Genomic DNA, 25,347 nt, shown 5'->3' on the forward strand with positions numbered 1-25,347 from the left:
GTAATGCCTTCTTGTGCGCTGCCAAAAACGTTTGGGGACATCATCCACATAAGTGCTTCTGAAACAGGAAATGATACTGTAGGAATTCACTACACAAAAAGGGCCTTGTACCAGGTGACTGCTCAACAGACTATACATTTAATGTCATTGGGGTCATAGATAGAGGTAAATAGTAACAGAGCTAATATTTGCTGAGAAGTGACTGTGTACCTGGGATTATACTTTTTACCTCCTATGGATTATCTTATTTAACATTTAATACAACTCTCTGCAAGAAATATTATTACCGTCCCTCTTTCACAAATGAAGAAAGTGACACTGAACATTATGAAAGTAACAAAAGTCATGTGCTTCAGAGCAAGGATTTTTGCACCCAGTCAGTCAGGACCCAGGTTTTGATGAGCCCTCTCTTTTGCTGACAAATAGGCAAAATGGTAATATTAAGTCGAGGTAGACACAAGTGGTTTTAGGGAGCAGAGAGAAGAATGCTTATTTGTTTCTATTTGTATATTTGTTTGCACATTTGAATGTTTACCTGTTTGTACAGCTAGCCAATCTTGGGATTTATCAAGCATTTTGTTGTATTTCCTTAATTTTCTTAAAACTGTGTACACATAGAAACTAAAAAGATACTTATGGGAATTTTTGAAACGGGATGTTTCAAATGTCCAAAAGATGCATTGAGTATGTCCAGCTGTACTAGTAAGGGAACAAATACAGACAGATTTTTAAAACAGTCAAATTAGATGACAGTTCATCTATCCATCAGCAAACACTTCTAATACTACTACCGAGATGCTTTAGAGAGTCATCCACACAGTCCATCTTATTTGACAGTGGGGCAGATTGATGTGACTTATCTGGACAGCAGCTTGGCCGTGGATTTGTTGTGAGATACATTTACAATCTTTATCTCAGTATTTCCACTGCTGGGAATGTGGCCTAGGGACATAATCAGATGGACAGACAGAAATGTTTTCAGTGTAGAAATGTTTGCCATATTAGAGTAGTTAAACATTGGAGACAGTCTAAATATCCAGCAGTGGAAGAATAGATTAAAAGTTACTGCACACTAAATATAACATGCCCCATCAATATCTGTTTTCAAAGGTTGTCTAATGACTTGAGAAAGCAATGGAGAATTGCTTGGCGACAAATACACTCTTAGCCTAGTATAATTCGAGTAACTTAGGGATTCTATCTGCATATCAAGTCTTTGAAGTAAAAAGATAATGCAGAATGGTTATTTCTGATGCTGGACTAATGATTGATAGTTTTCTCCACTATTCATTATCCACCATATTCTCTAACTATTATGCAGAATATATATTAGTTTTCCATATTATAAAACATGAAACATCATTATTGATGGTGATTTTTATGGGAAGTTTCATCTTTCCTCTGTTAAGGATATTGTCACGAAGCAGACACGTTCCAGCACAACTGTTGATCCTTCTCCATGTGACATGGGGAACTGTAGCAGCACTGTTCAACCTGAAGTCAGTGGGCATGAAGCATCCCTTAAAATTCAAAACCCAGATGTGAGCAGGAGTGACAAGTGTTATTTCTGCTTTACTTTCAAAGAAGGCTCCGGGAAGACAGACCGTAGCGTGTTTACAGCATGTGGTAAACTCAATGAGAGTATCGACTCAGCTCTGAGAGCTAATGAGAATGTCCTCAAAAGGATAGAGAATTGTTCCAGTAAGAACATTTTTGCCTATGGACAGGAAGCAATAGAAGGATATATCAATTTAGGAATGCCTCTCAAGTGCCTACCAGAAGGTTCTAAACTTGAAATATCAGTTGGACAGAGAAAGGGGAACCAGAAGGAAGGTGATCAGATATTACGCCACTATGAAAATCCCAGCATCGAGTGTGTTCTTTTTCACGTTGTGGCTATTGGGAAGAGCATAAAGAAGATTGTTAACAACACCGCCCTTCATGAACAGGCAAGTACACTTTGTATCTATGCCTTGAAGGGTGAGACTCTCAGAGAAGCCCTGTGCAAAGATGGCCGATTTCGGTCTGACCTGGACGAATTCGAGTGGAAACTCATAGAAAATCATACAAACATTCATGGAAAACAGTCCACAGTGGAGGAAGTAGCTGGAAAAACCTTAGAACTGGGCATTTCTAAAAAGTCACCAGTCAGGAAACGTACCCCCCTAAAAACTAGGCAGAAGAATGATAATGCCACCGGTGAAGTCAGTCCCTACGATGTGATGCCAAGGCAGAATCAGGTCCACCAGCCAGCGAATGATGGAGAGCCTGAAGGTGTAGAACACCACCGAGAAAACATTCTGCCTCCTCAAAGTCTAAAGAATGATCTGGAAGGTAAAAAACGCCAGACAATTTCCAGAATGAAAAGAAATGACAGTGAGAGGAACAGAAAATGTGGGGAAGAAACTTCACGTGCTTGGGAAAGGCCCCGTCTGCATATGGAAAGTGCTATTAACTGGGGTATCCAGGGGGAGGCAACTCAGCACTGGCTAAAGAACTGCACAGTGTTGAGCAATGTTATTATGCAGCGCTATCCTCATTTTAGTGAGGCTATGCTCTGGATGAAAAATTATTTTGAGGAGGAACAGAAGAGAACCAACCTGCTGCCATCCCAACAATTCAAAATATATGAAAAGTGCTTTGCCAAAGTAACTAAAAATTCTATGTCAGTTGCAACCTGTGAACATCTTACTCAACTTAGTAAGTCAGTTGGGCATGTGAGATGGGAAAATAATGGCAACACAGGCCACGCCACTTGCTTCGTCTTCAATGATGGTTATATCTTCACTTGTCGACATGTTGTACACATGATGGTTGGAGAAGACACACCTCCACATCAGTGGCCAGATATAATAAGCCAATTTACAAAAGTAACCTTCACTTACAAAGATTTCTGTCCCCCTGCTGAGGAATGGTTTTCCCTCGAGGCAGATGTTGAAGTGTCTGCTGGAAATCTAGATTATGCCATTTTAAAACTAAAAGCAAATGGAAATAGATTTCCTCCAGGACTAGTTGGCCACATTTCCTCTCTGCCATCTAGTGGTTTGATTTATATAATCGGTCACCCAGAAGGCCGGAGGAAGGAAATAGATGGGTGTGCTGTGATTTCTCTACAAGAGCGTGAAGGGAGGTACTCCCATCCCCACCCACATGGGGTGGCAGGACCAGGACTGCAAGGTGCCACTCAGGATGTTTGCTCCATGTTCACCCCAAGAAGTCTCCCACCAGAGGCTTACCGCACTTACATACTTAGTTATGATACTTGCTTTACAAGTGGGTCCTCTGGCTCCCCAGTGTTTAATGCAGATGGCAAAGTGGTTGCTGTGCACTCCTTTGGGCAGTTTTATAAAAGTGAGGGTAAGGAGCATGCCTTTATTGAATTTGGCTATTCTATGGACTCAATTCTTTGTGATCTCAAACAGAGGAAGGAGCTCTTATATAAATTGTTACCTGGAGAGAAATATGAGAACCTCAATCAAGAGGAAAATAACAAACAAGAATAGTCACTTCGAGATGATCAGATTGAACCCATGGAACATTAGGGAAAATATGAGTCCTGGTCAGGTGGCTGAGCTGACTGAAGTGTCATCCTGTACACCAAGGGTCGGTGGGTTTGATCCCCAGTTGCATGTTGGATTCCTGGTTGAGTGACATATGGGGGGCAACCGATCGGTATTTCTCGCATTAATGTTTCTCCCTACTGCCTTTGCTCCTTCCCTCTCTCCCTTTCCCCATCTGAAATTCAATAAACAGAAAATATGTGGGGATTAAAAAATGAATATATGTCAATAATTTAGAGTATCTGGAGTGGCTTCTTTAAAGTATACTGAATATGCTTTCTTATTTAGAAAACTTTCAGAGAATTATGTGGATGTGCAGATTATATATTAGAGCTGAAATAAATACTGATTTCTTTTGCTCATTGGCTTACTTTTTTATGTGAAATGATCTCAAACCTCACATGTAATACTTAGCTTCCTTTTTTGCACACAAAGAATTTGGCACCTGGCATCAGGTGTAGCCACCAGCTGCACCACGGGAATCCAGTCTCCTTCCTGTGGCCTGCAAGGTGCTTAGTGCCAAGGGCACAGGCAAGCACCCCGTGAAGCACATTTCTTTTCTAGGGTGTGCCCTCTGTCCCCAGAGATGTCAGGCAACTTCCACAGCACCACTCCCTACCACCTCTTGCCTCTCCTTTTTCACATCTACAGATTCTACAAGGAGACAATCGCAAGTCCCCTCATACAGTAACTTGTTCGCTGCCTGTGTGTGTGTATGTGCTGGTACCAGTCAACTGCGCCCCTTGAGGAAGATCTACGGAATAACTGGGACTTAACAAAACTCAATTTTCACTTTTTTCTAACTTTTTTCATCCTATTTTTACATTTATGCTCTTAAGGCTTGCTCTGTGCAAACCCCACCCAGCACCTGGAGTGGAGCAGTGACTACACTTCTCAGTGGGTAACTCACATTAGGTCAAGTTAGGAAAGTTTCCCCTCTATTCCACCTACATCGTCAAGTTGCACGCACACATCTACTTTGCCCTGAGGTAGGAAAGGAGTTGTCACCGTCCTCACGGAGCAAGTCTGTTCTCCCCCTCTTTGACCAGCTTTTCAAACACGGCCCCCAGTGCTGAAGTGATCTGCCCTGTTCGGGTTCTGAAACCACAAGGTGTTTGTCTGAAGCCCCTGGAGGGCGCGCCTTCGGCCGTGGGTTGGGAGATGCCCGACTCCGGGGTCCTCCCTGGGGACCTTCGAGTTCCGCATCTAGCAACGCGCCCCCCGGACCCCAGGAGCAGGGGTGCGGGGCTCCTCCTCCGGCTGCCAGAGTCTGTGTGCATCGGCCCCTCGGACAAGCTGACTCGCTTGCCTGAGGGGAAGTGGGGAGGTGAAGCGGGGGTCCCCAGGTCCCAGCAGACCCCACACCGCAGGAACTGAGGGCAGCGACCGCTGAGCACCAAGCACGAAGCACCCGGGGGCGGCGGGGACCCGCTATTCGCCCCGCAGTTCCTGAAGCTGAGCCCTCGGCTCCTGCTCCACGCAGGCCCGTGCAATCACAGCGGGGAAACTCACTGGTCACCCGGCTCCCCCCCACACCTGTCCCGTGCTCGCCCAGCTCCGCAGGCGGATACAGCAGACGCGGAAGCGCGGGGAAGGGATGGCGGTCGGGATTGCTCCACCTCTGTCCGGTAAGGCAGAAGCCCCCGGAGCACCGAGCGCGGCACGAGTGGGTGGGTGGGATCTGGCGGGAAGAGGGACAGCGGGCTTGGCCTCCCCACTCGCTAGCCCGTTCCCGCCGCGACACTTGGGGGCCACAAGGTCCTCATCTATTGGCCAGAGGCGTTGCCCTCTCTGGAGCGCGGGATTTTCCACTTCTGGCTGGGCTATAAGTTCACGCGACAGCCCTCTGAGCGCCATCTCCGAAGCTCCTGCCGCTCCCAGGACAACGGCCACGGGCACGGTCCGGGCAGATTCTCCGCTTCTGTGAGTGCAACTCCTGCAGTTGAGTCGGACCTGGAGCTCTTAGGGGGGATTAGTGTGGAGGTTTGGGGGTTAGGGGGAGGGAGGGGGAGGCAGCTTCCCATTGTGGGCACCTCCTTCAGGCTCCCTGCGTCTAAAAATCAAGACACTTTTGCAGACCATCTAGGCCGCTGCTAACCCTGGAAGAGCCCTGTAGAAATGAACGCGAAAATAACCGTGCTACCAGCACACGGGTTACCCAGAGACAGGAAAGCTTTGCAAATCTCAGTCCCACCTGCTGCCTGCCCAGGTAGTCGGAGCTAACTGGGTGGCTCTCTCCTGGATTAGAGTGCACGTGCTGGTTGCGGCGGCGGGGGGGGGGGGGGGGGGGGGGGCGGGGGGGGGGGGGGGGTGGCGGTACTCAGCAGCCTGTGGGACTGGGAGAAGAAGGACCTGGGCCTCCCTCGTCTGGACTGTGTCGGACAGCGCTGCCCAGCTGCCTGTCCAAGACTGCACAGGTTCTATTTCAGTGGCTACTTCTTGTCAGGCGCTAGGTACTGGGACGGAGTAGGGGGGCGGGGGGGGGGGAGGCGCTGAGAGCGTGGTGGTTGTCTTGATGGAGGCCTAGGGTCAGCCGGGATCGCATATGTCCCCTCTACAACCTAGCTCAGGTCTAGCAGGCCAGGCCAGAGCAGAGAGAAGCGTGAGAAGGGAGAGTGGTTAGGGTAGGGGACGGGAAGTAGGGGACAGTGGAGCAGAAGGGGAAGAGAGAGGCAGGGGTGGGTGGGAAGGAGGGAGAAGAGTGCAGACTGAGGAAGAGCCAGACAGAGAGGGAAGTAGTGGGGAGGGATGAGAGAGAGACAGAGACAGAGACAGAGACAGAGACAGAGACAGAGACAGAGAGATGAAGGAGGAGATGAAACTTAAGGGGAAGCTCTTGCTAGGGCTGGAAATGGACCAAGAACAGGCTGTATATGTCTCTTTACTGGAGGACATAGGGCCAGCCCTTTAGGTCAGCACAACCTTCACTTCTCCAACCACAATGCTGGGCTTGGACTTGGATAGCTTAGGACACTTCACACTTTCACATAGCAGGGTTCAGTCTGGATACCGAAAACCATGTTGGGGAAGTGATGTGGGGTATTTTCTCAACCTTCTGCCCCTCTCCACTGTCATTGCTCAAGTTCATTCCAATGGAGGGCAAAACTCACAATTGTTCCTGCCCACTTTATATTTCCTTATTGGTCCATGTGTACTAATCACTCCTAAAGCACCTAGGTCTTTTCTCAGATTCCATGAGATGAGTCAGTGGCAGCAGACACAGTGAAACCCCACATTCCCTCAGTTTGGGGCCAATAAGTTCCTGCCTTCAAGGACCTTATGCAACATGACCCATCTCCTCTCTTACAGATATGTCACTTTTGTTTTCCCAGGGTCTCTGCTGTTTGCAAAGTCTCCCTGTGGCAAGTATATTGATGATAATAATAATACTAACCAGAGTAATATTTACTGGGCAACCTGTGCTGTGGCACAGTAATATTTGCTGGGCAACCAATGACTTTCCATTCACTATATTCTTTAATCTTCACAACAATAGAGGCTGATCTCATCACTGTTTCCATCTTAGAGGAGTGGAGAGTAAGGGACAGTATTAATTAATATGCCCAAGGTCAAGCAGCTAGTAAATGCTAATCTGAAATGTGAAGCCATGTGGACTTAAAAAATTAACAATGATGTAGCACTTCCATATTCATTATCTCCTGTAGAACCATTGCCGCAGTGTACAAACAGGAAACTAAGGCTGAGAGAGGCTGAGGTCAGCTTCCTGAGAAGCTCATTGCCAGTAAGTGATGAAGCCAGGGCTCCCGCTGCACGGTGGAATGGTGAAGAGAGGAAGCATAGTCTCTGTTGATTTGTTGTTGCCTCAAATTTTAAAATGGTATTTATTAGTGTAGTTAACAAATAGCTAAACTTGAAGCTAGTTATTCATGCTTTTTAATTTTTTTCAATTAACTGCTTACATTCAATATCATTTTGTGTCATTTGCAGGTGAACAGCACAGTAGATAGACAATCATTTACTTTACAAGTAATCCTCCCATAAGTCTAGTACTCACCTGCCACCATACACAGGTATATCAATATTATTGGCTATATTCCCTATACTTTACTTTATGTCCCCATGACTACTTTGTAACTACCAATTGTACTTCTTAATCCCTTCACCTCTTCACCCAGCACCATCGGTCACTGGTTCTATGTATTTATGAGTCTGTTTCTGTTTCCTCCATTTATTTTGTTATTTAGATTCCACACATACGTGAAATCACATGGTATTTGCCTTTCTCTGACTCTCTTATCTCACTTAGCATAATATTGTCTAGGTCCATCCATGTCATCACAAATGGTAAGATTTCATTCTTTTTACAGCTAAATAATATTTCATTGTGTACGTGTACCAAATCATCTTTAAACCATATCTTTAGGTAAGTTCTACTTGACAAGAACTACAGGAGCCTGAGCATAAATTAAGCAACAACACGAAGAGGCAAACCAGGAGGTAAACTGTCTGCTAACAACTTTTCTGTTCTTTTCAATGAATCAATTCTTTTCCTAGAATAAAACAAACTTAAGAGATATAATAATTAAAGACAACTTATACACTTCAATTAGATATCATCTGAATAAATTGGTATTGTGATTATGTAAAAAAAAGTCCAATATTTTTAGAGCTGGAAAGTGATAATTAGGCTTAAAATGTCATGATAGTTTTAGCTGTAAAATAATCTAGTAACATAAAAATATGATACAAATGTGCAAAAAAAAAACCCCTAGTAATTATTGGTTCTATGTGGTAGGTATATGTAGGTTCATTTGTTTTTCTTTTTTTTCATAATAAAAATTCAATAAAAGTATACTCTCTGGGCTTTGTGACCTTGACTACCAGTAAATACCTTAATGTCTCCGGGTGTTCCAGTTCTTTCCAAGGAAAATGGGACTAATCACACCTACCTCATAGGGTTGTAAGAATTATACAAGGTAGTTTATGAAAAGCATGTGGAACAGGCTTTTTCTACGTAGTGCATTATATGCATATGCCATTCATTCATTGAACGTAGCTTTATAAATGTGTCTTTATTGATGGCTTGCCACGTGCCAGGCATGCGTTACATGTTGAGATACTGAAGACAGGAGGTTGCTGCCCATCCATGGCTTCCATTCTAGCGTGTTTGTCACTAGTGAAGATTTCACTCTTTTGCTTCATTGTTCATCCACCTCTGGGGAGACATCAGAGGAGGCACAGAGGGGAAAATACCTCTTTAAACAAACAAAAAAATCTGAAACACCAACTAATGTTCTTATCTTCCCAGTCAAACTCCCATGGTAGTTGACTTTGTCTGTATGTTGTTTTTGCTGTTCATTTTCCTGCAATTATACCATCCCCATACCATCTCCAACTTAAGTGGAGGCTGTAATTTAACATTACTGGGACCAGAACACACTTTTTAATTCTCCAACAGCAAACCCTCCTGAAGGGTATTTATACCTTCCCTTGAATTCCATCTCTGCCATGTCACTCTGGCTGTGGAGAGCTCACCTGCCTTCTCTGAGTTATACTTTCCTCATCTGCAAAAGCAGATATACCACTAGAGGAGGGGAATGTGGGTGGGGGAGGGTGTGCAGGGTGGAGGGGGGATGGGACAGCTGTAATGGCATAATCAGTAAAATATTTTTTTAAAAAGCAGATATACCTATTTTGCCTGGTATCTGTGGGAATTGGCAATTAGAGATAATTTTTGTAAAGTATCTGGTATAATTCTCCATGATGGGGAGCTTTTATTATTGGGGTGATTACAGTTGGTGGATAAACTGTCTACTTGCTAAGTTAACATCTCTGACAAGGGCGAGGCTGGACTGAAGGGAAAGGTGGGACATGGGGTCCCTGTTAATCTTATCCTCTGTACAGTTAATGGTAGCTGCAAAGATACTGCTCTAACTTGAACCTTTTTAGTGTTTCAGCTGAACTGCCTACTCATCTTCAAGCCATCATGAGCTGTAAGAAATGCAGGTCAGAGGAGGTCTCCTTGGATACAAAGATAAATATGAAAATTGAAGACTGTTTTCCTCAGGTACAATATGTTTGTAAATACTGTTTACAGACTGTATAAATCCTAGACTTAGCCATCCTTGACACTGGGCTTCATAGTCCTCCTGTCCAGAAATTATCCCATTGAATGAAGTGGATGCTACATAAAAGTTAAAATCTTTCTTGTTCATTTGTATTCTTTTCATGTTCATGGGTGGTGGTGAGGAGGAGTTTTAATAAAAATCCTAGCCATAGCAAATCAGCCTTTAACAAAAAGCTATTATAACACTTCCCGAATAGCAAAAGAAATCAAATATAATGTACAGTAAAATATGGAATAAAAACAAAATTAAAGTTATTTCATAACTTGACAATATATACAATGCCATGCAAATGAGGCTGATCCATTTGATAATGGCAATACAATTGTGTAAGGCTTTACACTTTATGAAACAATATTTAAAGTACTTATTCTTGGTATAAGCTTATTAAGCAGGCAGGCAGGATTTTCTCATCCTCAATTTGGTTTATAAAGAGAGGAGAGAAGTGATTTGTTCTTAAGGCCACAGTGAGATGGAGACTTGGACTTAAGTTTGCTGACATTCAGTGAGGGTGCTTTCTACTAACTGGGCTCTGTTGTTACATCGAACCACTGAATCCCGTCCTGAGTCTAAAACACTCCTTGTGTTTATTAAGAAAAGGAAAGGCTGAGAGATGGTAAGCAATTGAGATTGCAACTTATAACCCCCCCTTTAAGTTTTGTTCTGACTCTAATTAGAACATCCAAATAGGTAGAAAAGCCCAGCCAAGCCTAGTTCTTCTTTTCCCTGTCCCACTCCCTGACAGTGCAAGCCAATAAATATCATGGAGAACCGATTCCAGGTCCCCTTTTAGGAAGTGTCTGTATCTTCCCCAGAATCCTTGGAAGAGTCGGAAGTCCCTCAGAGTGTTCTGAGGGCCTTAAGACAAGGATGTTTCTGACAGCAATACACTGAAGAGGATGCTCTTTGCGAGTGTGGACGTGTGTCCAGAATAAACGTACATTACCTTATGTTTCTTCTCCTGTATCTAGAGTATTAGTACCATGACAAAGAAGGAAAATAAAAGTTAACCTACCAATGTGCTGATCATGGTGCTAGGCATTGTCACACATGAGGTGACACTCAATCTTTACAACAACCCTGGCGTTGTTATTCCCATTACCAGCAAGTGGCATCTCTCACCACCCATGCCATGATGACTCTGACTTGGCAAAAATGTATCTTTTAGAAGTAGGAATCAGATGCTCTTGATTGTTTATTGAATTTTTGACATTTGACTAATCCTCCTCATGTAATTCCTCTCCCATCCCCTAGCCCTGCTTTTAAGATAATGCCCTATAAAAACAGGAATTTACCAAAAAAGTATTTGTTTTTTTTGTTTTTTTTTAAAGATTTTATTTATTTATTTTTAGGGAGGGAAGGGGGGAGACAGAGAGAAAGAGAGAGAGAGAGAGAGAGAGGGAAGAGAAACATCAATGTGCAGTTGCTGGGGGTTATGGACTGCAACCCAGGAATGTACCCTAGCTGGGAATCGAACCTGGGACACTTTGGTTCCCAGCCCGTGCTCAATCCACTGAGCTACGCCAGCCAGGGCCCAAAAAAGTATTTGTAGTCTAATGGAAAAAATGTTGGACTGTACTGGCGTTCTCATACTCACTTCATTACCTGGTTGTTATGTAACCCTAAGTAAGGCACTTATAGGAGAAACTTTCTGTGACTTGGTTTCTTCATTAAAAGGACAGAAAGGCCACATTTGTTGCTCCTTATTTCATAGGAGTTTGGAATTAATTGATATAATGGGGGAAATAATTTGAGTTCTTTGCATGGTAGATGCTGGGTGAAACACAGTTTTATTTTTACAAATAACAATATTATTATGAGAAAATAATTAGTTAACTGATGATGGTTTGTTTAACATTCAATTCTCAATTATAAAATCAATGATGGTACTTTATTCTTGCTGATTTTGGTGTTTTAAGAACAATTTTTGGTGTAACCCACCACTGTGGTCAGAAATAGTAAAAATTGTACAGCTGAAACTAGTAAACAAGACCTGAGAGAACACTGTGGGAACTGGCAGACTTTTAAGCGTCTGTTTTTGATGCACCTACAAAACTCTTTTTTCCCTCATGTTTCTCATAAAGATGTACAAGTCTAGCAGTATTAAAAGCTTATCTAACTGATGGGACAGGAAACTCACCTTATATTTTGTCTCTCAATTCAAACTCTGATTTAATTCTTTTTTAAATATATTTTATTGATTATGCTATTACAGTCATCCCATTTCCCCCCTTCACTCCCCTCCACCCTGTACACCCTCTCCCACCCATACCCTCGCTTTAGTCATGTCCATGTGTCATACTTATAAGTTCTTTAGCTTCTACATTTCCCATACTATTCTTACCCTCCCCATATCTATTTTCAACCTACAATCTATGCTACTTATTCTCTGTACCTTTTCCCCCTCTCTCCTACTCCCACCCCCCTGTTGCTAACCCTCCATGTGATCTCCATTTCTGTGGTTCTGTTCCTGTTCTAGTTGTTTGCTTAGTTTCTTTTGGTTTTGCTTTAGGTGTGGTTGTTAATAAGTGTGAGTTTGCTGTCTTTTTACTATACATGTTTTTTCTGTATCTTCTTTTCTCAGGTAAGTCCCTTTAATATTTCATAAAATAAGGGTTTGGTGATGATGAACTCCTTTAACTTGACCTTATCTGAGAAGCACTTTATCTGCCCTTCCATTCTCAATGAAAGCTTTGCTGGATAGAGGAATCTGGGATGTAGGTCCTTGTCATTCATGACTTGGAATACTTCTTTCCAGCCCCTTCTTGCCTGTAAGGTCTCTTTTGAGAAATCAGCTGACAGTCTGATGGGAACTCCTTTGTAGGTGACTGTCCCCTTATCTCTTGCTGCTTCTAGGATTCTCTGCTTCATTTTTACCTTGGCTAATGTAATTATGATGTGCCTTGGTGTGTTTTGTCTTGGGTCCACCTTCTTTGGGGCTCTCTGAGCTTCCTGGATTTCCTGGAAGTCTATTTCCTTTGCCAGAATGGAGGAGTTTTCCTTTATTGTTTGTTCAAATACACGTTCAATCTGTTGCTTTTCCTCTTCCCCTTCTGGTACCCCTATAATTTGGATGTTAGAACGTTTAAAGATGTCCTGGAGGTTCTTAAGCTTCTCCTCAATTTTTTGAATTCTCATTTCTCCATTCTTTCCTGTTTGGTTGTTTCTTTCTTCCTTCTGGCCCACTGTATTGTTTTGAGTCCCAGTTTCCTTCCCATCACTATTGGTTCTCCGTGCATCTTCCTTCATCTCTTTTATGGTAACCTGCATTTTCTCATCTAATTTGTGCCAGAAATCAACCAATTCTGTGAGCTTCCTGATCACCAGTGCTTTGAACTGTGCATCTGATAGATTGGCTGTTTCTTGGTCGCTCAAAAGGATGAGTCCTGGGGCATTGATCTGTTCTTCTGTTTGAGACATGTCTCTCTCTGTCTCTGTCTCTGTCTCTCTCTCTCTCTTTTTTTTTGGGGGGGTCTGGTCGCTCCTGTTATGGTGAGGGGCAGAGCCGTAGGTGTTCACCAGGGAGGGGCACCCCAGCCACAGGATTGTGACGTTGTATGTGGAAGCGGGGGCGGGGGCGCGAGGGAACAATGGCAGTATCTTCCTTCTCCTTGGACCTCAGTTCCTTCTCCTGGGTTGTGCTGTATGCCCTGGTCCACAATTGCCACCTCACTGGCTCTGCCAGCTGCTGCTTGAGTACGCAGGGTCCACCCACTGTGATCTTGCGCGCCCCAGATGCCTTACACACTCCTGGTTGCCTTATACACCCAGTTTTCCCTGTTCTCCACGTGCCGCAACCCACACCCGGCTGCTCCTCTCTGCCCCTCCTACCGGTCTGGATAAACGGGTCTACTTCAACTTCTTGGCTGTCCGACTTCCATTCAGATAAATTCTCTATCAGTTCTGGGTGTTATTCTCCCTCTAAATTGTTGTTGTTCTAATATTGGTTGTGCATGGAGGTATGGTGCATCCACCTATGCCTCCATCTTGCCAGAAGTCCCAGATTTAATTCTATTCATCGGGGCATTGCAGATTGGTTCTGAGTTTTCTATAGAAATTTTTGAGTTGCATTAATTGACTTACAGTCTTTAATATTTCCTTTAGGTCAATAAAGAACAACAGGATAATTCCAGTGTTCCTCAAATGAAGAATGGCTCCAGGAGAAGCCCTAAAGATAAAACTAATACCCAGGCTCAAAGACCCAAAGACCAGGCTATATCCCAAAATAAGGTATTTTATATCACCTTGGATGTACCTTACAGGAGAAACAAAAAAATGAAACACATGGTCATAGGTAAGAAGAGGGATAGCTTATCCACCGCACTTGACACTATTAAGGCTGTCAAAAAAGAGAGGGAAACTCGGCAAGGCAAAGAAATGCTGGTGCAGGGCACAGAAGGAATTGAAGGCTACCTAAACCTTGGAATGCCCCTCAGTTGTTTGCCTGAAAATTGCTGCCTAGTAATTAGATTTGCCCAGAATAAAAGTGAGCACAAAAAAAAGGACCAGATATCTGGTCGGCATGACAACACATCTGTTGACTGTGTCAAATTTTTTATTAACCCAATTGGAAAGACAAGGAAAAGGATTGTCAAACGTGGGGAACTTCATAAAGAAGGGGTCAGACTCTGTGTCTATGCTTTCAAAGGAGAAACCATCAAGGAAGCTGTGTGCAAGGATGGCAGATTTCTTTCCTTTCTGGAGAACGATGATTGGAAACTCATTTTAAACCTGGACTCCGTTGTAGAAAACACACAGTGTGTTGATGACCTAGAGGGCAAGCTCTTCCAGGTTGAGGTTGAGAAAAGGAGGGTGCCTAGGGCAGCAGCCACTCAGAGCCATGATTTGGCAGCCACTCAGAATTGTGGTGTGGTAAGCACTCAGAGCTGTCATTTGACAACCACTCAGAATCCTGAGTTGGAGGAAAGAAACACCTGTGTTTTGGAAGGAAAAAGCATGACCCAGTACCCTAGTTTGAAAAAAGAAATGGAAAAAATTATAGAAACCTTCAAGAAAAAGATTAAAAATAGACAGGGGAAGAAATTATATCTTACACACAAAACAAAATTTGGGAAACTGACAAAAAATGCTACTCCAGTTAAAATGCTCAAACTTCTTTCTCATCTCAGTGACTCAGTTGGGTACTTGTCATGGGACAACAATGGAATACAGGGTTGTGCCACCTGCTTTGTTTTTAGAGGGTTGTTTGTTTTCACTTGTCAACATGTAATACATGATATTGTGGGAAATGGAATAAAGCCTAGTAAGTGGGCAGACATAATTGGCCAATGTGTGAGGGTGACATTTGGTTACGTAGACAGCCAAGAAAGAGGGGACTACTTTTTCATCAAGCCTTGGTTTGAGATATTTGATGAAACTCTTGATTATGCTGTTCTGGAACTGAAGGAAAATGGACAACCAGTACCTTCGGGACTATATAATGGAATTGGTCCTGTGCCCCTTAGTGGGTTGATATATATTATTGGCCATCCAGATGGAGAGGCAAAGTCTGCTGACGGTTGTGCTATAGTCCCTCAGGGTCAGCGAGTAGAAAAATATCAGCAACATCTTCCGCCTCAGGATTCCAATGAGCGTATGCAGGGTTTCGATGAGCATGTGGAATTTATCCATATGTTCACTCAAAAAAGTTTCGAGGAATTGGCTCCCAGAACTGATGTGATTACCTATGACACCAGTTTTTACTTTGGGTCTTCTGGCTCACCAATATTTGATTCATACGGTTCATTGGTGGCCATGCACAGTACTGGCTTCCGTAATTACTACCATCCTGAATTTTCCAGTGTCATTGAGTTTGGCCCTACTATGGAATCCATCCTTCATGATATTAAAAAAAAGCATAGAGACTGGTATGAAGGCATATGCATAACTCAGCAGGAGGTAGAAATGGTGAGTGATGAGGATTGAGGACAGTGAGAACCCCATCTATTTTCGAGCTTTAAGGCAATTAGCTATGGAATGTTATTCCACAGGCTGTCATGACAGTTTTGTAAATTCAAAGTGCATATTGCTCCTTGACTGACGTGGCTCAGTTACTTGGTCCTTGTGGCACAGAGCAAAAGGTGGCTGAGTAGATTTCTGGCCACAGCACACGCCTTGGTTGTGTGCCCAGCCCCTGGTTGGGGCATATGATAGATTTCTCTCTCTCTCTCTCCCTCCCTTCCCCTATCTCTAAAAATAAATAAATAAATAAAATCTTTTTAAAAATTATTGATTTCATCAATAATAACAAATACTATTGACCACTTCTTTGCATTTTCTAAGTGCATTTTTTCTAAGCTCATGTATAAACTAGTTCTAACAACTCTATAAGATGGACTGTTACCTCTATTTTATTTTATTTTTTAAACTCTTATTTTTAGAGAGAGTTTGCTATTTCCAGAATGTCATGTAATTACATAGTATATAGCTTTTTTCCGATTGACTTTTTTCAGTTAGCAATATGCAGTTGAAGTGCTTCTGCATCTTTATAGGGTTTGATAGCTCATTTCTTTGTATCACTGAATAATATCCTGTTATATTGGTATACCACAACTGTTTACTCATTCACCTTTTGAAAGAGCTCTTACTTGCTTCTAGTTTTCAGTGATTATAAATAAAGTTGTTATAAGCATTTGTGTACAAATTTTTGAATGAACATATGTTTTCAATTCAGTTGGGTAAATACCAAGGAGGGTAATTACTGGACTGTGTGGTAAAGTCATGTTTAACTTCATAAGTATTATATCTGCTGAACTGTGTTCTAATGGGGCTATACCATTTTGCATTCCCACAAGCACTGAGGGAGAGTTTATATTCATTCACATCCTCACCAGCATTTGGTATTCAGACTTTCTTGGATTGTGCACATATGAGTACTGTTGAAATGAATGATATTCATTAGGGCATTATGAGATTAATTCATGAAATTGGGGCTGTCTTCGATGATTTAACATTCATAAATATAGTTACGGTATGGGTCTGTGTTCTGTCAGGAGAGTAAAAATTAGTATAAGTACTACAAGAATGTGGTGTTTGATTAGGATTAGGGGTTAGATGAATGGGAGGAGCAGTGGAAGAGAAGATCTCTAAGGCTGCAGTGAGAGGAGTGAAGTAGCTGATTGATGTGGGGAAGTCTGAGATGGTCCCACCTAGTGTTACCATGATGGCAAAGTAGTCACTCACAGAGAGGTTGCAAAATTGCATATCAGACACAATTTACAAGTGGGAGCTTGTGTAGATATTACACAATCCTGTCTCACTTCCATGATCATCCAAAAAATAATGCCTAATACTTCATTTTCACCTTCCCAGTTTCTTCCGAGTTATTCTCATTGACAGATGCTGACCTTTAACATACAGGGATTCTGGCAAAAGTAGTTCTAAGCTTTATAAGGAAGTGGTGTTGGCTAGGTGTTGTGTGTGTGTGTGTGTGTGTGGTTATACACACACACACACACTAACACATACTATATGCACAAGTATATAATGATTATTAGTGAAGTTGTAATGCAGTTTTTATCATGAAGTGTATGTCACAATGTTGATTACTAACTGCAAAAAATCAGCATATTCCTATTGCTATTACCATGCTATATATAAATCCTATCACCAGGCATTTTTTTTCAGATGAAATAATCTAACACAGAGAAGTATCAAGTTAACAAATCAGGCTAAAATTTGACACAGGTAGAAAAAGAAAACATTTTCTTCCTGCTTCCTTTTGACCTTTCATACTGCCCACCACTTTTCTATCTTTGCTTATTTCCACTTGGGAATTCCAGATGAGCTCACAAAGCCATTAAACATGGCGTTTTTTTCATATTGATACATTATTTCTTTCCCAGAGCATTCATTTTTGTGTGTGTCACCCCAAAACATATGTCCAAGTCCTAGCTGTCTGTTATCTGTGAATGTGAATTTGACTTTGTCAGAGATCAAGTCTTTGCAGATGTAATTAAGTTAAAGATCTCTAGATGAGATCATTGGGATTTCTGGTGGGCCCTAAATCCAATGACTTGTGTCCTCATGAGGGACGGAAGAGGGAGGTTTGACCCAAGAAGAAGGCCTTGTGGGGGGAAGAAAAGAAGACATGAATATGTCTCAGGGAGGTGGTCCAAAGGGAGAGGAGCAAGAAAACCAAGAAGCCCACCAGCTCCCCTCCAGGCTGGAACCCATTTTTGAAGCCAGTGCCTCATTTAGATCCACCCTCCCTTCTTACACAGCAAGAGCCAACCTTGTCACTTGTTTGCCAGCCCCCAGGTCTCTCCAGTGCATTCATTTCCTCCACTAAACTTCTGAATGCTGTCCAGAGCTCTCACTGCAAAGATGCTGGAATCTGTGAACAGGGAGTGGGACTCTGTCTCCATTGCATGGCACAGGCATTTGGAAATCTAAGACCTGAGGTGTCACCAGGGCAAGACATATGGGAAGGGTCACGGAGCTTCCTGCTCTCTCCAGGGGCTCCACTCTCTCAGCACCTTCCTATGTTCACCAACTGGTCTTGCTGTTTGATGGCAATTACTATTGAGGAGCTTTAGGTGAGCTAAAACTTGAAAGTTCATTTGGTTGAACCCATGGAATATTAGAAAAAATAATGAGCCCTGGTCATGTGGCTCAGTTGACTGGAGGGTCATCCTGTGCACTTAATAGTTGTGGTTTGATCCCCGGTCAGGGCACACACCTAACATGCACCTTCAATCCGAGGTAGTGGTGTGGACCAAAGGCAACCAATCTGTGTTTCTCAGTTCCATCCTTGTGTCTCTCTTCCTCTCTCTTTCTTCCTCTCTCTCTAAAATTGAACAAGCATATCCTCCAGTGAAGATTTAAAAAGTGAAAATATGTCAATAATTTAGAGTATCTCTGGTTGCTTTAGTAAAGGGTACTGAATACACTTTCTTATTAGAAAACTTAATTAGAAAAGCTAAAACATGGAAGCTCATTTGGTTGGACCCAAAGCACCACAGCCACTTAAACCAAAAATAAAAGCATGTAGTCCCTCTTGTCTCCCTCCTCACCCTTCCCCTGATCCCTTTTTTCCCCTTCACCAAAGCCTCCGCTGCTTTTGTAGAAAGAGCATTGAGATGGAGCTGAGATCCCCCTGCCCCCAAGAAATCCAAAGGCCATCCGCTGTTGTGTGAACACCAGAGGGAAGGAATCCAACTTGGCCCAGTTGACTCCAGGTGCCCAAGTTACCTTCCTTCTCTATTCCAGAAAAGGGCACAGAAGTGGTCAGACACCAAGAACTGAGGGATGGAGCTAAGGCATTGGGGTGGGGGGTGCAGAAAGGGATCCTGGGTCTGGGTGTTTACCAGACACTGAGAGGCACCTGGGAGAGGACCTAACACTGTGCCTAGATGCCAACCTTGGAAGAACAGGACAAGGTCAGGAGAAAGACTGGAGTGACCTGTCAGATGGGGCTCAGTGGGCAGTCATGGGCTTGATGTGCTCTGTGCCAGCACTTCTCTCTCATAAATGCCAGAGGGGATTCTCCTATTCAGGAACTGCTTCATGTGAAACATATAGATTGTCCCCAAACCATTTCGCTGTTTCCCCTGACTATTCCAGCAAAAATAATATAGAATCCCAAAAGAAGGAAGGCAATCCCAGCTTGGGTTAAACACTGAATGGCCACCAGCCATGCAGAGGCCATTTCCTGGTACACACTGCCACCTGCTGGATGCAGCCTCCAGAGCACCCCTTCCAAACAGAGGCAGCCCTTATTAACCTGTTGCTAACCTGTGTTGAAACTGATGGCTCCACCCAAGGGGGGGTCTTCCATCTGGCATTCCTCTTTGGGGGTGGTTCAGCTCAGACTCATTGACTTAAGAAGGAAGGATACAAAATGCCTTGGTAGTGAAATACAAATGGTATGTGTGTGTATATTCAGGAGCTCAGCCAGCCTGGCCTTGGCATCCTCTTGGATTTTACATGAAAAAAAAAAAAGACTGTTGCCTTTCTTGGGGGAAACTTTATCCCCTACTTCATCATCTGGATTTTGTTCTTCTCCTCCAGACAGGGCTCAATCTGTCGTCTGATAGGCAGAGTGATGTAAGGCCACCCCGACTCAGTCAGGGACAAAAGTGACTGGAGGCTGAGTCACAGAATGTTAAAGCTCATGGCTGCTCCATGTCTTGAGTTTAGCCTTCTGAGGGTCCCAACGAAGAGCTTAGGACATTTACTAGCACCCTTCCCCTGACCCAGCCCTGCACTCCAATTTTTACCTTGTCAGCACTCTGCCCCACTCTTCACGGACTCACCAGGGTGGAGGGGGGCAGGGAGCAGGACATGAAAGGTAGTGAAGTCCTTAGGAGTTAAAGAATATAGGGATAATTGACTTCCGGCCATGATGGAGGTGTATGTAGACATACTCTGCCTCTTCACACAACCAAAATAAGGACAAGAAAAATTTAGAAACAAAAAAACAACCAGACTGACATAAAATTGAATTGTACAGAAGTTTGCAAACCAAGGAGTTAAAATAGACACATTCATCCAGACCAGTAGGAGGGGTGGAGTCAGGTGGCTGGGTGGATAGGGGCCGCAACAAAAATTAAAAACCTGTAGATTGAGGACCCTAAGCGTGCAAGGCAGCAGCTGACGGACCCAGCACACAGACAGCAGCGGGCAGACCCAGTGAGGCGAGCAAGGTGGCTGGCTGACTGAGTAGTCACACATTGGCACGCAGATAAACCAGGCGAAACTGGGGAGTGAAACAGACTGCAAAACCCACGGCTCCAGCTTGGGGAAATAAAGCCTAAAAACACCAGTTGAAAACACCTGTGGGGGTTGAGGTGCTGAGAGAGACTCCCAGCCTCACAGGAGATTTCACTGGAGAGACCCATAGGGTCCTAGAATGTACACAAGCCCACCTACACAGAAATCAGTACCAGAAAGACTCAAGTTGCTTGGAGGAAGTGGCAGAAGGGACTGAAATCTGACAGAGAGCGAAGCAAGCGCCATTGTTCCCTCTCTGATCCCTGCCCCATAAACACTGTCACAACACAGTGACTGGGTTGACTCACCCTCATGAACACCTAAGGCTCTGCCCCTCACTACGTAACAGGCGTGACAAGACAAAAAAAAAATGGCCCAAACGGAAGAACAGAGCAAAGCTCCAGAAAAAATACAAGATAGGTTGTATAGGTAGCCAACCTATCATATGCACAGTTCAAAACACTGGTGATCAGGATGCTTACAGAATTGGTTGAATTTGGCTGCAAATTAGATGAAAAAAAATGAAGGCTATGCTAAGTGAAATGAAGGAAAATGTACAGGGAACCAACAGTGATGGGAAGGAAACTGGGATTCAAATCAATGGAGTGGACCAGAAAGAAGGAAGAAACAACCAAACAGAAAAAAAAATGAAGAAATAAGAATTCAAAAAAATGAGGAGAGGCTTAGGAACCTCCAGGAGATCTTTAAATGTTCCAACATCCAAATTATAGGGGTACCAGAAGGGAAAGAAGAAGAGCAACAAATAGAAAACTTATTTGAACAAATAATAAAGGAGAATTTCCCCAATCTGGCAAAGGAAAGAGACTTCTAGGAAGTCCAGGAAGCTCAGAGTCCCAAAGAAGTTGGACCCAAGGAGGAACACACCAAGGCACATCATAATTACATTACCCAAGATTAAAATGAAGGAGAGAATCCTAGAAGAAGCAAGAAATAAGGAGACAGTCACCTACAAAGGAGTTTCCATCAGACTGTCAGACTGCCCTCCTTTTCTCAAAGGAGACCTTACAGGCAAGAAGGGGCTGAAGGAAGTATTCCAACTCATGAAAGCCAAGGACCTACATCCAAGATTGCTCTATCCAGCAAAGCTTTGATTTAGAATGGATGGGCAGATAAAGTTCTTCTCAGATAAGGTCAAGTTAAAGGAGTTCATCATCACCAAGCCCTTATTATATGAAATGTTAAAGGGACTTATCTAAGAAAAAGAAGATAAAAAACGGCACAACAAAATGATAGCAAACTCACAATTATCAACAACCACACGTAAAACAAAAACAAAAACAAACTAAGTAAACAACTAGAACAGGAACAGAACCACAGAAATGGAGATTACATGGAGGGTTATCAACAGGGGAGTGGGAGGAGGACAGAGGGGGAAAAGGTATGGAGAATAAGTAGCATAGATGGTAGGTGGAAAATCGACAGGGGGAGGGCAAGAATAGTATGGGAAATGTAGAAGCTAAAGGACTTATGACACATGGACATGAACTAAAGGGGGGGAATGTGGGTGGAAGAGGGTGTGCAGGGTGGAGGGGAATGAAGGGGGAAATGGGACAACTGTAATAGCATAATCAATAAAAAATATTTTTAAAAAAGAATAAAAAAAGAATATAGGACTAATGATCTCTGTTATATATGCATTTCACTTATCAGTCTGGCCCCTGTGGAAACCGAGTGAGTCCGGGAGAATGACAGCTGACTACCACAGAGGCAAGCCAAGTGGTACGCCCAGTTGCGGCCACTGTGCCAGATGTGGTGTCAAATTAGCACTGCCTCGGGTGCATTGTATGTGGCCACTCATTAAGTGAATGCATTCTTTGCTGTCACAGTCAGGAAAGGGGATCGTAACCAGTTCAATGCAGGTGAATGGAGTAGACAACAGAATATGTATTTCCGTTTAAGCCCAAGACTATATTAATACTCTCTTCTTTTGTTATAACATAGATAGGAAATGTCTGGACTATTCGTAATTCCTGTGGACCACTCCATCAATCCACCCTATCAATGATATCAGGATAATCAGGCCAGATGAGCAAAAAGTAACCAACACCTGAGAGGTCATGATCCACACACATTTCAGATGATGGGAGATGAGCCCTGTGAAGAATCAGAGGCCCACTAAACCAGGGAGATGCCCAAGACATCTCCTCCAAAGTAAAAGATAAATTACTGAATCACACACACCCCACTGTGGAGAAGGAAGTGCATTGCCTCTTTGGTTTCTGAAGGCAGCTGATTCCACACCTGGATGCACTGCTTCAGCCTATTTACAGGGTGACACAATAGGCTGCCAGCTTCAAGTGAGGCTTAGATTAGGAAAGGTTCTGAAGGAGATCCTGGCTGTGGTCAAAGCAGTGCTGCTACTTGGACTGTGCAGTCTAGGTGACCCTATGATATTAGAAGTATCAGATGCGGGAAGCATACCAGGTGGAGTTTCTGGCAAGCCCACATGGAAGAACCACAGTGCAGGCTCCTGGGGTTATAGAGCAAGCCCATCCCCTCTGCAGTGGAAATGTATACCTTTTGAATGACAACTCCTGGTGTATAATTGGCTCAGGAAATATAGAGCACCTGACCTAGAGACATTGAGTGACTGTGCATCCAGAACTGCCCATTATGTAGTGCATTCTGTTAGATCTACCAAGGCACAATGTTAGGTGTGGCTAAAAACTTTCTTGCAATATGAAGGTGATGCACCCAGGACTGAGTATGAACAGCACAAAAGATCGCAAGTGAGTCATATGAGCAACATAGGGAGCTTTCCTGCAAAGTCATCCACATCCTGGTTCCTGGGACTGTGTTGGGTTACATGGCAAAGGGAAAATGTGGGGCACCTCTGATTGGCCATTTTACTCCTGAGCTCCCTATTGGCCAACACTGTTACAGTCTACAGTTCAGAAGGCCCCAAAGACCACCTTCAGGTTCAATAATTTGGTAAAAAGGACTCATAGAACTCAGAAAACTGTTATCATCATGGTTATGGTTTATTATAGTGAAAGGATGCAGATGAAAATCAGCAAAGAAGTGGGATTTATTTCAGGAATGCAAAGGTAATTCACCATTTAAAAATATATTCGGACTTCCGGCAAGATGGAGGCATAGGTGGACGCACCGTATCTCCACGCACAACCAAGATAGGGACAACAATTAAGAAACAGAGTAACACCCAGAACTGACAGAGAATTTATCTGAATGGAAGTCGGACAACCAAGAAGTTGAAGGAGACCTGTTCATCCAGACCGGTAGGAGGGGCGGAGACGAGCAGCTGGGCGGGTGCGGGTCGGTGGCGTGCAGAGGTCAGGGAGAACTTGGTGCGAACTTGGCGCGAACTTGGCGTGTAAGCCATCTAGGGTGCGCAAGATTGCAGCGGTGGACCCTGAGTACACAAGCAGCGGCTGGCGAACCCAGTGAGGCGGCAATTGTGGACCAGGGCAGAGCTCGCAACCCAGAAAACCAGAGAAGGGACTGAGATCCCAGGAGAGTGGGACTACCGCCATTGTTCCCTCCCGCCCCCACATATAACGTCACAATCTAGCGACTGGGGTGCCCAGCCTCAGTGAACACCTAAGGTTCTGCCCCTCACGGTAAGAAGAGCGACCAGACTGGGGAAAAAAAAAAAAAGGAGAGACAGGGAGAGAGTCATGTGTCCAACAGAAGAAGAGATCAGTCCCCCAGGACTCATCCTTTTGAGTGACCAAGAAATAGCCAATCTATCAGATGCACAGTTCAAAACACTGGTGATCAGAAAGTTCACGGAATTGGTTGATTTTGGGCACAAATTAGATAAAAAAAATGCAGGTTACCATAAAAGAGATGAAGGAAGATGCACGGAGAGCCAATAGTGAAGGGAAGGAAACTGGGTCTCAAAACAGTAGAGTGGACCAGAAGGAAGAAAGAAACAACCAAGCAGGAAAGCATGAAGAAATAAGAATTCAAAAAAACGAGGAGAAGCTTAGGAGCCTCCAGGACATCTTTAAACATTCCAACATCTGAATTATAGGGGTACCAGAAGGGGAAGGGAAAAAGCAACAGATTGAGCACGTATTTGAACAAATAATAAAGGAGAACTTCCCCATTCTGGCAAAGGAAATAGTCTTCCAAGAAATCCTGGAAGCTCAGAGAGCCCCAAAGAAGTTGGACCCAAGAAGAAACACACCAAGGCATATCGTAATTACATTAGCCAAGGTAAAAATGAAGGAGAGAATCCTAGAAGCAGCAAGAGATAAGGGGACAGTCACCTACAAAGGAGTTCCCATCAGACTGTCAGCTGATTTCTCAAAAGAGACCTTACAGGCAAGAAGGGGCTGGAAAGAAATATTCCAAGCCATGAAAGACAAGGACCTACATCCCAGATTCCTCTATCCAGCAAAGCTCTCATTTAGAATGGAAGGGCAGATAAAGTGCTTCTCAGATAAGGTCAAGTTAAAGGAGTTCATCATCACCAAACCCTTATTTTATGAAATGTTAAAGGGACTTATCTAAGAAAAGAAGATAAAGAAAAAACATGTATAGTAAAAGGACAGCAAACTCACACTTATGAACAACCACACCTAAAGCAAAACCAAAAGAAACTAAGCAAACAACTAGAACAGGAACAGAACCACAGAAATGGAGATCACATGGAGGGTTAGCAACAGGGGTGTGGGAGGAGGAGAGAGGGGGAAAAGGTACAGAGAATAAGTAGCATAGAATGTAGGTTGAAAATAGATATGGGGAGGGTAAGAATAGTATGGGAAATGTAGAAGCTAAAGAACTTGTAAGTATGACATATGGACATGAACTAAACGGGGGGGAATGTGGATGGGAGAGAGTGTACAGGGTAGAGGGGAGTGAAGGGGGGAAATGGGACAACTATAATAGCATAATCAATAAAATATATTTTAAAAAGAAAAAAACACACAAACAGGAAGGCCCACCCCTGCTCCCTGGCTCTCAGCCATGGCCTTGCTGTGGAGTGGAGGGCAAGGGAA

At 43.5% G+C, this 25,347-nt stretch overlaps 2 protein-coding genes across 2 annotated transcripts in view; both read left to right on the forward strand.

Annotated features, from left to right (window-relative positions):
- The window catches only part of FAM111B (family with sequence similarity 111 member B), a 29,830-nt gene extending 26,211 nt beyond the window's left edge, over positions 1–3,619 (forward strand). The window contains exon 3 of the mRNA XM_028515061.2: positions 1,410–3,619. Within this exon, the coding sequence (XP_028370862.2) occupies positions 1,410–3,503 (2,094 nt within the window). The 3' untranslated portion in view covers positions 3,504–3,619. The remainder of the gene's footprint in view (positions 1–1,409) is intronic.
- Positions 1–16,279, forward strand: part of LOC114500051 (protein FAM111A-like) — a 68,094-nt gene extending 51,815 nt beyond the window's left edge. The window contains exons 2-3 of the mRNA XM_028516633.2: positions 9,471–9,588; positions 13,751–16,279. Coding sequence (XP_028372434.1) covers positions 9,508–9,588; positions 13,751–15,571 — 1,902 coding nt within the window. The 5' untranslated portion in view covers positions 9,471–9,507 and the 3' untranslated portion in view covers positions 15,572–16,279. The remainder of the gene's footprint in view (positions 1–9,470; positions 9,589–13,750) is intronic.
- Positions 16,280–25,347: the final 9,068 nt, after the last annotated feature.

This window comes from Phyllostomus discolor, chromosome 6 (genome assembly GCF_004126475.2).
Source record: "Phyllostomus discolor isolate MPI-MPIP mPhyDis1 chromosome 6, mPhyDis1.pri.v3, whole genome shotgun sequence".
Lineage (NCBI taxonomy): Eukaryota > Metazoa > Chordata > Mammalia > Chiroptera > Phyllostomidae > Phyllostomus > Phyllostomus discolor.